The 12674-nt window shown below is 39.8% G+C and overlaps 2 protein-coding genes and 2 non-coding genes across 6 annotated transcripts in view; 3 read left to right on the top strand and 1 right to left on the bottom strand.

The window, feature by feature from the left end:
* The window catches only part of PSPH (phosphoserine phosphatase), a 45912-nt gene extending 43915 nt beyond the window's left edge, over positions 1-1997 (bottom strand). The window contains exon 1 of one of the 3 annotated variants that reach the window (XM_070484517.1): positions 1768-1997. The gene's annotated coding sequence lies outside the window, so the exon portion shown is untranslated. The remainder of the gene's footprint in view (positions 1-1767) is intronic. The other 2 variants (XM_070484521.1, XM_070484524.1) reach the window with 2 other exon arrangements.
* Positions 1092-12651, top strand: CCT6A (chaperonin containing TCP1 subunit 6A). The gene is made up of 14 exons (XM_044746488.2): positions 1092-1726; positions 2162-2225; positions 3583-3717; positions 5058-5231; positions 5787-5890; positions 6761-6871; positions 7142-7301; positions 7395-7477; positions 8367-8463; positions 9070-9217; positions 9633-9766; positions 10321-10423; positions 11332-11404; positions 11663-12651. The coding sequence occupies exons 1-14, from the start codon at positions 1590-1592 to the stop codon at positions 11733-11735; spliced, it is 1596 nt and encodes a 531-aa protein (XP_044602423.1). The 5' UTR covers positions 1092-1589; the 3' UTR covers positions 11736-12651.
* LOC123277051 (small nucleolar RNA SNORA22) lies at positions 4554-4687 on the top strand. Its single transcript, XR_006513726.1, has one exon. It is a non-coding gene; the product is annotated as a small nucleolar RNA SNORA22 (small nucleolar RNA).
* LOC123277050 (small nucleolar RNA SNORA15) lies at positions 9267-9403 on the top strand. Its single transcript, XR_006513725.1, has one exon. It is a non-coding gene; the product is annotated as a small nucleolar RNA SNORA15 (small nucleolar RNA).
* Positions 12652-12674: the final 23 nt, after the last annotated feature.

The raw sequence follows: 12674 nt of genomic DNA, 5'->3' as shown, positions 1-12674 counted from the left end.
TGGAAGTCTCCATTCCCCCTTTCCCTACCTGCAGGCAGATGCCTGAAATTCCAGTCTTCATCTCTGCTCATGTCTCCCCATACATGTCCAACAGTAGTTAAATAAATCTTCATGCACACCAAGTACCATCTGCAGAACATATCATGAGTCTCCTTCTACTGTTTAGTGCTATCACTTAAACATATAGATGTTTCTGCGATTCTCAAATTCACAAACCAACTTAAGAGGGTTTGTGTAGATACATGTATTTATGGAGTTTGTGTAGAGATATATACTTATAGTAACATATATATTTATAATAATTTTATAATTTTCTCCATGATATTCATCGCGGCCTGAATACCAGAAGATTGGGAACAGCTGGTAGGTGACCGGTTAACTACGTCATTCTTAGAAAAATTATCATGCAGCTGTTAAGAGGAATGAGGAATCCGTATCGGTATTGATATAGTACACCCAACAATGCGTATCCTAAATTGCCATTTTGTGTGGGGGAAAGTGCTTCTATTTATAAATTCAGAAAGCATCTGGGAAATTCAGAGTATCTAAAGATAACGGTGCTTGTATGGAAAAAGTTGAACTAGAAGAGGGAGGAAGAGTTACTTTTCACCATATGCCCTTTGGCACCTTTTAAATCCTAAACAATTTTATCTATAAAAGCAAAATACAAAGCGTTAGTAAATACCTGGTATTTGGGGGGCACTAAATACTAGCAAGCAATTGTGGACATCCTCCGAAATTTTTTTGTCTTAAAAAGGAGTCACCTCAAAGGACGGAAGCCACTGCTCAATCAAGTTTGAATTTTCAAGCCCGCTTTCAGGGCTTCAGGCCTCAACAGTTGTCCTGAGCCCAAAGGGCTGCTTCTCAAATGCCATCGCACCCATCCTGCCTCTTTCTAAAAGCATCTAGCACTTTCTACCTTGCATTGTTATCTCTTCATCTGCCGTAGGCTTAAAACTCCTAGGACACTGGGCGAGGGTCCTCATCAAATTCACTTCTGAATCCCCGCAGCACCTACAACATCGTTAAGCACACGGCATACTGTCAAGAAAACTCTGGTGACAGGGAAAAAAGCAGCAAGGGGGGGAAACACTGCACACGGCGCAAGAGCAGGAGCGAGGAAGCCCACTCTACTCCCCGCGGCCGGCGACCTCCAGGAAACGGCGCCGGTCCTCCAGACACGCCCAGACGCGCGCGGCCGACAGGCCCTGCCTGGCGCAGAGCGGCCCGCGCGCCGCCTACACCTTCAAGTCCCGAGTCCGCAAAGCCGGGGCCCCGGCCGGCGGAAACACGCGGTCACGACGAGCCCCTATGACCGAGCCCTCTCTCCCGTGAACACGCCCCTCCCGTGCGCAATGGCGCCTCGGCCAGGGCGCGAGGGGCGGAGCCGCAGTCAGCAGTGAGGCCGCGACCCAATCAGCTGCGCCGGCAGTGCTGCGACCCAATGGCGGCTGCGCGCGGGCACGCTGGGGGCAGGCCAGGCGCGCCCGACTTTTCCAGAAGACGGGGATAGCGCCTCCTGGCCACGCTGAGCCGGCTTTGGGCGTTCCGCACGTTGCTTCTGCTCCTTTTCCTCTGTGGGGTCAGCCATGGCGGCCGTGAAGACTCTGAACCCCAAGGCAGAGGTTGCCCGAGCCCAGGCGGCGCTGGCGGTCAACATCAGCGCGGCCCGGGGGCTGCAGGACGTGCTGAGGACCAACTTGGGGCCTAAGGGCACCATGAAGATGTAAGGCGGGGCTGGCGGGGAGGGCCGGGGGCACCGCGTACCTGCGCCGCCGCGGGCCTGGCGCCAGGGACCGCGGCCTGGAGCCTGCCGCCTCTGCGCTCGCCGCGGCGGCCCTTCTTCCCGGCGTCCTCCCGGGTAGGACCTGTTTCCTGCCCGGGTCGTTTCCTCTTGTCGATGCCGTCTCCGCGGAGAACAAAGCTGCCCGCGTGCGCGGCGCTCCCCCCGCGCTCTGGGACTTAGCGACCCTGAGGGCTCAGCAGGCTCTTACTCTGGAGGCAGGGGGTGGGCGCTGCACCGTTCCTGTTACCGGGGGCAGAGAACCAACCCCACCTGCCCAGACTCTCTAGGATCTGGGTGAAGCTCGATCTTTGTGGGACTCTTAATTTGATCTCCCGTTGAAAAAGTCACTCTGATTCATTTCTGCCCATTGCACAGGCTTGTTTCTGGTGCTGGAGACATCAAGCTTACTAAAGATGGCAATGTGCTGCTTCATGAAATGGTGAGAGGCTTCTATCCTAGGTCAGAAATGTCTCGATTTTCCGTAGTACCTTTGAATTGTCGGAAGGTTTTTAACGTTCATTCTCAAGGTGGGAGAAAATCGTATCAGCTCGCAATAGGTGGTCTTTTAGACAGTGGAGGGAGTAGAAAAGCAATGTGATCAATAACAGTACTGGTAATATAATACAGTGAGGAACCCTGGGGTCTGATAGACTTACTTTTGAAACCCTACTCTTGCCCTTTAAGGCTTTGGTTAAAGGATTGTAATGAGTAAAATTAATTATAATAAAATCTGAAAAAACTAAGAGCAGTTGACATAATCAAGTGGGCAATATGCGAGAGGATAGTTATACTTTTCACTTTTTGAAACAGCAATACTCTGTTACGTCTCATCTCTCCACCTCCAACTGGAAAGGAGATAAAACTCTGCTTTGCCATGTTTCAAAGTCCCAGTCATCAAGAATGTAAGATTATTGAAAGGAGCGGTCATTTTACTTATCCCTAAGTTCCTGAAACCTAGCAGTTCGAATTCAAGAAAGGAAAATGACTTGCCTGTGTTTTGAGTTCAGAATAAAATTTAGGATTTTGATAGTACTGTACAATGCCGTTAACATCCAGACATTTGTAAGTATCTTCAGAAGGACTGGCTAACCTAGTCCTATCAGCAACTTTAGATAATGAGATAGTCTGCAAGATGACTGGCCTCGATTCTCAAAACTGTCAATGTTCCCAAAGACATAAAAGGCTGAGGAACTTCTAGATTAGAGGAAAATAAGGAGACATAAAAACCAAAAGCAGTGCAGGAGCCTTGATTGGATTCTTTGTAATTAAGAATCTGTGGGTGACGTTGGAGATTTGCATATCCTGTTCTGAAACCCTTCCATGTGATGATTTAGTATCCACTGGTGGTCTTTGCTAAGATGGCAGTTTTTTATTTTATTTGTTTTTGGTCAGTGCCAAGTAATAGTGGAGGCTGCTTGGCTTTTGTTTCAGAAGATACCTGGTTTATTCTCACAAGAGCCCTAGATTTGTCATAAAGAGGCATGCATGGATTTGAAATTGTTACTATTACTTGTTAGCTCTCTCACCTTGGGTAAACCATAGCTGAGGCTCAGATTTCCTCATCAGTAAAGGAGAGATAATCTGAGAAGTAAGTTTATATATGAAGATGTTTTGGTCATCATAAACTGATATGCAAAATAGCTAATGGTAAGTTTTTAAAGTAATATGGAGCTGAACATTTGGGCAATTTATACAAATGGATAGCACTTCAGGAGGCCCTTCACACATTTTAAGGTATATTTGGACTGTTTCGTTTTAAGTTGTTTAAGTAATTTTTTTTCTCTTTTTACTTTCAGCAAATTCAACACCCAACAGCCTCCTTAATAGCCAAAGTAGCAACAGCCCAAGATGACATAACTGGTGATGGTACCACTTCCAATGTTCTAATCATTGGAGAGCTGCTGAAACAGGCTGATCTCTACATTTCTGAAGTATACATGACTCTCATGTTTCTGTGATATTTATTGTGTGTAGGAAATAACCTGTTTTATTTATAGAAATTGATTTGTTAATAGTAACTGAGGCCATATAGTAGAATATAGCAAACAGGAGGTATTAAATATGGAAACCAGAGTCTTTATCTTGGTCTGACCCAAATTTATTGTGATCATGGACAAGTTAAGGAACCTTCCTTGGCCTGAAAGATTTTTTTATCAAGTTGTATTGCATGTATGGTTTATATCTGTTTATAATGTAAATTAATAATTAAGATCTAGAAATGGGATATTCAAGACTAGTCATATTTATAAGCAAAAAGTCAACCAAAAACTTAAGTAAGAATTCCAGGGCTAGCCCGGTGGCACAGCGGTTAAGTTCTCACGTTCTGCTTTGGCAGCCCGGGGTTTGCTGGTTTGGATCCCGGGTGCAGACATGGCATCGCTTGGCAAGCCATGCTGTGGCAGGCGTCCCATGTGTAAAGTCGAGGAAGATGGGCACGAATGTTAGCTCAGAGCCAGTCTTCCTCAGCAAAAAGAGGAGGATTGGCAGCAGATGTTAGCTCAGGGCTAATCTTCCTCAAAAAAAGAATTCCACAACTTTTTTTAGCCTTGAGTAGTTCTTAGGTTAAAGCGAACCTCAGTGATTATTAATCTGACGTCAGGAAGAATTTCCTGGGAAGAGAGAAAGCAGACTCTTAGCCTCCCTGTTTATTTTTTATTAGTAAATGATGTGAATTAATTTCAGATAACCTATAGAAAGGATATACTGGTCCTATTGACTGCAAGTTGTTATGACATAGGTGTGGCTTTTTGGTATTACTCCTTGTAGTTTGCACAGTGAACACCCAAGCGTGCTTTATAGTTCCCTTGGTTTTGAATCTGTGCTAGAGCAATGTCTGTTCTTTTCCTCTGCGTTGAAAGGACTATTTATCCTTTTAAATGTATTCAGAAAGTCAGCACATATATATTAACTTAATTGTATTAAAGGGTATGAATGATCTGGAATATCCCTTCAAAAATTTACTTTTTTGGGGCTGGCCCCGTGGCCGAGTGGTTGGGTTCGCGCGCTCCGCTGCGGGCGGCCCAGTGTTTCGTTGGTTCGTGTCCTGGGCGCGGACATGGCACTGCTCATCAAACCACGCTGAGGCAGCGTCCCACATGCCACAACTAGAAGGACTCACAATGAAGAATATACAACTATGTACTGGGGGGCTTTGGGGAGAAAAAGGAAAAAATCTTTAAAAAAAAAAATTTACTTTTTTATAAGCAGTATAGTTGCATCTAATTAAAGAACTGCAGTGTTAGTCATGGTTTTAATTGTGTCTTTGTTATAGGGTCTTCATCCCAGAATAATAACAGAAGGATTTGAAGCTGCAAAGGAAAAGGCACTTCAGTTTTTGGAACAAGTCAAAGTAACCAAAGAGATGGACAGGGAAACACTTATAGACGTGGCCAGAACATCTCTACGTACCAAAGTTCATGCTGAACTTGCTGATGTCTTAACAGAGGTATGTGTTAAATTTGGAATGTATCTGGTACACCTATACTGAAAACCCCTGATGTTAGAAACATCAGTATACTTAGCAATTCTAGTTATAGGGTGCTATCTAGGGTCTTTACGGTATCATACTGTGTGAAATAAATAGGCTCATTTTTGTGGCAGTGATAACCTGATCTGTGTACCCAAAAAGTAGAATGAGAAAATGAAATAAGAGTATACCTGACCAGGTTGTAAAGCTTTAGCTTTATAATCAGAGCTTTCATGAAAAGGTTTATAAAATGGAGGTTTCATTATTTAAAAAGCTTTCTGTTATCAATCTTTTTAATAAAATAATAGGGGTGTCCATGATTCTTGGTAATTACTAATTGAGATTTCAGAAATGTAAATGATTTAAGCTTTTTACAAATAATCTATTCCATTAGCTCATAGAAGACAACTTAGATCAATTCAGAGATTTTAAAGTCAAGAAACTGTCTACTTTAAACTCACCTGAAGAAGAAGCAACATAAGTGTCTCAACTTCTGCAAATTAAATGCATTTAATGGTTATACTCCTATTGTAGGCTGTAGTGGACTCCGTTTTGGCCATTAAAAAACAGGATGAACCTATTGACCTCTTCATGGTTGAGATCATGGAGATGAAACATAAATCTGAAACTGATACAAGGTAGGTGGTAGAAGCTAGGAGATACAAAGTTTATATATTTATAGATGCTTGATACAATACATATCTTACGGCTGATTTTTTGGTCTTTGAATTAATCTATATTGCCTAGGTATTTGATTTACTCAGTAATATTTCCCCTTGAAATGAAGTTAGTGGTATGATGTGTTCATAGTTAGAATGATTCTGAAAAGTGAGCTACATCAGTCATTTGGCATTTCTTTTTTCTTTTTGAGGAAGATTAGCCCTGAGCTAACATCTGCTGCCAATCTTCCTCTTTTTTGCTGGGAAAGACTGGCCGTCAGCTAACCTAACATGCCTGTCTTCCTCTACTTTATATGCGGGATGCCTGCCACACCATGGCTTGACACCTGATACATAGGTCCGGACCCAGGATCTGAACTGGCAAACCCTGGGCCGCTGAAGCAGAACATGGGAACTTAACCGCTGCGTCACCAAGCCAGCCCCTCATTTGGCATTTATTGAATTGTTGGATCTGAAGCATAATGGGAGGCCGTTGGGGAATTAAAAATATATGTATTATTTCAGAGACCTGGTTTAAAAACAATTTTTAAAGGAGATGATCACAGTTTGATAGCCTACAGTTGAAACTTTCTCTGCAGAATATTCTATACAAGTTAGGGTTGTTACTTTTGTTCGAATGGCTTGTTTTAGTCATTTTCTGGAACATTGCCTCTTCACAATTGAACCTATCGAAGTTTCACCCAAAATCTTATTCAAATAACTGAAAAAATAAAGCTGATTATGTGAAAATTATCAATATAGTCTCAATTCAGTGTTTTTAATTTGCTAGCATATGTTACACCCTGTGTGGAAATCAATAACAATATAATTTTTTGTGTGTTTCAACAGCTTAATCAGAGGTCTTGTTTTGGACCACGGGGCACGGCATCCTGATATGAGAAAAAGAGTAGAAGATGCATACATCCTCACATGTAATGTGTCATTAGAATATGAAAAAACGTGAGTTTCTGGCCCCTCCAGTGGTGGAGCTGGTTATTTTGGGCAAGTCTCTTTTTTTGTGAGACTGTTTCCCCACTCTAAGGATGATAGTACCTCAGTTGGGTTTGAGAGAATTATAGGAAATTTGAAAATGTACCAGGGTCAGGATTGGAGTTCAGTGACTATTTGTTAAATTAAATTTCAAGATTAACCCAGTTTCTGAGGCTACTGGCTTATCTTCTATTTAAAAAATAACCATTTCCCTCCCTTTCTGTAATTTTTTTAAAATAGAGAAGTGAATTCTAGCTTTTTTTACAAGAGTGCGGAAGAGAGAGAGAAACTGGTAAAAGCTGAAAGAAAATTCATTGAAGATAGAGTTAAAAAAGTAATAGAACTGAAAAGGAAAGTCTGTGGTGATTCAAATAAAGGATTTGTTGTTATTAATCAAAAGGTGAGAAAAATTTGGCTTCATAAACTAGTCTGTTAGCTCTTTTTTATTTTTACAGTGGAATATGTTGAAACTAATTTTTTGTTACTGTTGTAGGGAATTGACCCCTTTTCCTTAGATGCTCTTGCAAAAGAAGGCATAGTAGCTCTGCGCAGAGCTAAAAGAAGAAATATGGAAAGGTATGGCTAGCACATTATCTGAGTGATGCAAATTTTACTTATTTTGCAACTTAATGGGGATTATTCCTTTTTCCCTTCTATTTATTTTTGCATTTTTCTTTTTTTGTGATAAAGTATACATAATGTAGAATTTATCATTTTATCAAAGTGTACAATTCAGTGGCGTTAAGTTACGTTCACAGTATCGTGAATCACCATTTTGCATTTCCAGAACTTTTTCATCATTGCAAACTAAAATTGTACCACTTAAACAGTAACTCTGTCTCTGAATTTGGGACCTCATGTAAGGGAATCATACAATATTTGTTCTTTTACGTCTGGTTTATTTCACTTAGCATAATGTTTTCAGAGTTCATGCATATTGTAGCTTGTATCAGAATCTCATTCCTTTTTAAGGACCAGTAATATTCCATTGTGTGGATATACCACATCTTATTTATCCATGTATCTGTCAGTGGCCATTTATTTGGATATCTGCCTTTTGGCTATTGTCAGTAATGCTGTGTGAACATTGGTGTGTACTTGTTTTATTTTGAAACCATGACATATCCTATACATATTTTTCTGTGTCAAAGAGAGAGCATCAAGGGGTTTCAGAGAAGTACCTTCTTCCCAAATGCCTACCGCAATGAAGAGCCCTTGTCTACCTTTAGATTTCATAGCACAGGAGTATTTGCTGCCTTGGGGAGGGTGGTTTAAATGGAGAGTGGGAGAAAAGACCAGTTTTCAGTTGGTTGGCAGTGAATGGAAAGGCTTAAGTTAAAATACTTTTTAGAATATAATATGTAATTCTGAAAGATTGCTTTCTAAAAATTCCACATTCTTCTCTTTAAATGTTTAAGTAATAAAATCACTTATACATCTCCCTTAAAACACTTGAATATTGCAGGCTGACTCTTGCTTGTGGTGGGGTGGCTCTAAATTCTTTTGATGACCTAAATCCTGATTGTTTGGGACATGCTGGACTTGTCTATGAGTATACCTTGGTAAGTGTATTTTCTTTCTGAAGGTAATAACAGATTTTAGGTAATGAATTTTTCAGGAGTAAAAATTCATTCAAACTCAGGATCAGATTTTTGCTTTGTTTATATACATTTTGGTGGTTTATGTGTACTAATGATAAGCCATTGATGGAAGAATCACATTTCTTTTATATGTGGTTTCTTTTAAGAAATAATTTGGGGGCCAGCCCTGTGGCCAAGTGGTTAAGTTCCTGCACTCTGCTTCAGCAGCCCAGGGTTCACCAGTTTGGATCCTGGGCAGGGAGCTAGCACTCCTCATCAAGCCATGCTGAGGCAGCATCCCACATAGAAGAACTAGGAGGACCTACAACTAGGATATACAACTATTTACTGGGGAGCTTTGGGGAGGGAAAAAAAGGAAGATTGGCAACAGATGTTAGCTCAGGGCTGATCTTCCAAAAAGAACACTGACCAGCTTAAACTAGTTTTTAAAAAAAGAAATAATTTGCTTTAATGTCATCAGTGGTGTTCTCTATTAATTCACTACTTATCATTCCTCCATAAGCTCCTCCCCTCTGTTCAGTCTTTGTGCAACCATTTTCTGCTTTTGAAAATATTCTCTCTTCACAGGGAGAAGAGAAGTTCACCTTTATTGAGAAATGTAACAATCCTCGCTCTGTCACATTGTTGGTCAAAGGACCAAATAAGCACACACTCACACAAATCAAAGATGCAATAAGAGATGGCTTGAGGGCTGTTAAAAATGCTATTGATGATGGTAAGGTCCTAACTGTATTTAAATTATGTTCTTTTTGTTAGTCTAAAAGGCATGGCTGAATACTGTGTTTTTTTATCAGTAGTTTACACAGCCAGACACCATGCAAAAGTAAAGTCTTCTTTTAAAATAACTATGATGTTATGCTATGTTTTTTATAGCATATCATTATTAAAAGTGGATACAAATAAATGAACTAGTGCTAAAAGCTTGCAAGAACTTAAAAGTGCTAGTTAAATCATTCTGCTATTTGATATGTTGCTTGTATTGCTTTTAAATGTAATATTAAAATTGCTGTGGTTATACTGAATTCTCAAGAAATTAGTCGCTTTTCATGTGTGTTTTAATTTATATGTTTTCTCCTAATTGATTCTACAGTTTTTTTGTAGCTTAGCATCTCTCTCTCCCCACCCAATAGGCTGTGTAGTTCCAGGTGCTGGTGCAGTGGAAGTGGCGATGGCAGAAGCCCTGATTAAATACAAGCCAAGTGTAAAGGGCAGGGCCCAACTTGGAGTTCAAGCATTTGCTGATGCATTGCTCATTATTCCCAAGGTATACAGGCTTTAACAGTCGATTTTCTAAACTAGACTAAAATGATTCAGCTGATGAAAGCTTTTCGATAATGTGGGTTTTTTCATAATGTGGATTTTGAAAAAACAAGTTTGATCAGTGTTCTCCCTAACACCAAAACAGGTATCTTTCATCATCCAAATGTTTTTGGTTCCTCTGGAAGGGAGACTTGAATATCTGGAAGTTTCAGATGGCAAGAGATAACTATTTTAAGAGGATTTGTGGTATAGGGATTATACTTGAGTACAAGATTGCTTTTTGTTTTTATTTGTTTTAGTTAAACTGTGTTCAAAATCATGCTTTCCTATTGTATGCTCATTTGGGGTTATAGTTTATGACCAGTGTATTGCTGGGCTTGGGCTGGATTAGTGAGTTGATTAGTAAAATGTTATTCTCTAAAATGAGCATAAATACTGGTCTGTTTTCATTTGTAAAGGGTTTTTAAATTATTAATTGGGAACACTGTTCATTTATTGTACACTTGACTCCCAGTTCTTAGGTCCTGTCTTTTAAAGGATTAAATTTGTTTGCTTTAGGTTCTTGCTCAGAACTCTGGTTTTGACCTTCAGGAAACACTAGTTAAAGTTCAAGCAGAACATTCAGAATCAGGTCAACTTGTGGGTGTGGACTTGAACACAGGTAAGAGAATGCAGCTGTTTGTCGGGGGAGAACTAGATAATATATGTGAGGTAAAGCCAGGAAAAATCAAAACTGGAGATGGAAGAATCTTGGAGAGTTGCTTTGCAGTTTGCTACCAGCACTCTTGGGGAACTCTGGGTTCTAAAATATGAAATAAAAATAGAATGACTAGATGTAGTAATTAAGGGAATAGAGTAGACATTTGAATAATTTCAAAGACTGGATTTGTTGATGTTGCTGAGTTGTGGTAGGTAGTTCAGGTTAATATTGAAGGGTTTCGTATTGGGCTTGTTTTACTCTGTTTCTTATCAGGGACTTTGATAAAATAACATTAGGTGATCATATTCATGGGTGAAAAAAGACTGAGGATAGCAAATACTTGCTGGAATAGGGGACCAAATCTAATGAAATTATTAAAGCCCCGGTCTTAGAGCAGTATAACACCACAAATTATACAAGTACAAAGTGGGAGAGAGAGAACTAAGATGCATCCATGCAGTATGTGTGAGTAAGACCTGTTGTTAACAGCATCATTTACATTCAAGTTAATAGAAAAGGTTTCTGGAATGAGGGAAATGGTAAGCCCGTTTTGGCCAGATTTAGTTCAAGTGCTATCCTCTAATAGTGTGTCCAGAGAGAGAGATTCACCTATTGGGTAACCAAATAGAGCGTTCCTATCACGGAAGGTCTAAGTAGAGATTAGCCACTCATCAAAGATACTGTGCACAGGAGTCATGGTTTGTACAAAATTGGACTAATTGAGGAACTTTGGGTTCTCATAGATAATACTGGAGGAAATGAGAGTGATCAGTGATGAGCAAAGCAGCACAAAATACTGTTCTTCTAGACAGCATTGTGATCTTATGACCTGCTGTATGTGATTTTAAGAATACTGGGTTACTTTTCAGGTGAGCCAATGGTAGCAGCAGAAGTAGGCATATGGGATAACTATTGTGTAAAGAAACAGCTGCTTCACTCCTGGTAAGTTTGGGAAAACCAAAATTAAAATAATCTTTAGGGGATCGTCATATTCTTAATTTGGTATGTTTTAGTTACCTTTTTTGGTTACATAAAAAGTGTAATCAACTGAAAGTATAGAAACTAACCTAGCCTTCTGTTGTATGGAGAGGAAAGGGGAAACTTTATTGGATGTAGTTTGCACAGTTTAGTTGGAAATTAAGTTGAATTAGGATTCATATCTCAAATCTGAGTCATCTGACTTTTTTTTTCCCCTTCCAGCACTGTGATTGCCACCAACATTCTCCTAGTTGATGAGATCATGCGAGCTGGAATGTCTTCTCTAAAAGGTTGAATTGAAGTTTCCTTTCTACCATCTGAATCATGAAGACTCTACAGCGAACCTAAGAATATAGCTGTGGAATGTTTGTCCAAGCTTCAAATGACTTTCAAAGATTTTTTTTTTCCCTTATGAAAAAAAGAACGTTGGCACCTATTCAGATTCTGAAGTTCTGAAATAATAATTACAGATTTTTTTTTAGTTGCACTGCAGTGTACACGTATAAAGCAAGCTGTTTTTATCCAACGAACAGAATGTTTTGCTTTAGCTTTAGTGATGAAAAATACATGTTAGATAAGCATGTAACTATCTTGTATTAAATATTCCTTGAAAAACAAATTTATTGGTTTAATAATTTCTTCTAATGGATGTAATTTAATTTATCCAGTAGTTTCCAATTGTCAAGCATTTAAGTTTAAAATTTTTATGCTAATATAAATAACACTTAAGTAACTTAAGGTTTTGAAAGCACCCCTGTTTCCTTAGTATAAATTCCTATGGATAAAACTATTGGATCAGTTGCATTTTTCATGCTTTTGAAGTAGCTGTGCTAAAATGCTCCCCAGAAAAGTTGTAGTGGGTAGAAAGATGGGTGAACTAGAGGCAAGAGAGTTGAAGCTGCAAGTACGAGTGGCAAAAACAAATAAAGGAGGCAAAGGTAAAAAGATAGCTGAAGGCATGATGACTAAGGGCTAGATGAGATGCAGCTTTCAGGCAGACCGTATTTTCACACCTCTGAAGCTTTTCTTAGGCTGAAACATCCGTCTCAAAACCCTCCTCACCTAATACTGTTCTCCGACATGTTTCCACAGAATTGTTTTTATACAGTTGGTATATCTGCAGTCATTGAAGGTGAAGTTTTGTGTTGCTAAGCTTTGTATTTTGAGAACTTGGCAGTTTTGAGTGTGCAATAAATGTTATGTTGAAACCATTTCTGTCATCTTGTGATGGTAC

Source organism: Equus asinus, chromosome 14 (assembly GCF_041296235.1).
Source record: "Equus asinus isolate D_3611 breed Donkey chromosome 14, EquAss-T2T_v2, whole genome shotgun sequence".
Lineage (NCBI taxonomy): Eukaryota > Metazoa > Chordata > Mammalia > Perissodactyla > Equidae > Equus > Equus asinus.
The sequence above is the reverse complement of the archived record's forward strand: the minus strand, read 5'-3'. Positions and strand labels throughout refer to the sequence as shown.

Excerpts from the sequence above, each read along its gene's own strand:
- CCT6A (XM_044746488.2), top strand. The coding sequence starts at position 1,590 with ATGGCGGCCGTGAAGACTCTGAACCCCAAGGCAGAGGTTGCCCGAGCC. Across the intron at positions 6,872-7,141 it reads TCATTAGAATATGAAAAAAC|AGAAGTGAATTCTAGCTTTT; the intron begins GTGAGTTTCTGG and ends TTTTTAAAATAG. Across the intron at positions 10,424-11,331 it reads GGGTGTGGACTTGAACACAG|GTGAGCCAATGGTAGCAGCA; the intron begins GTAAGAGAATGC and ends GTTACTTTTCAG.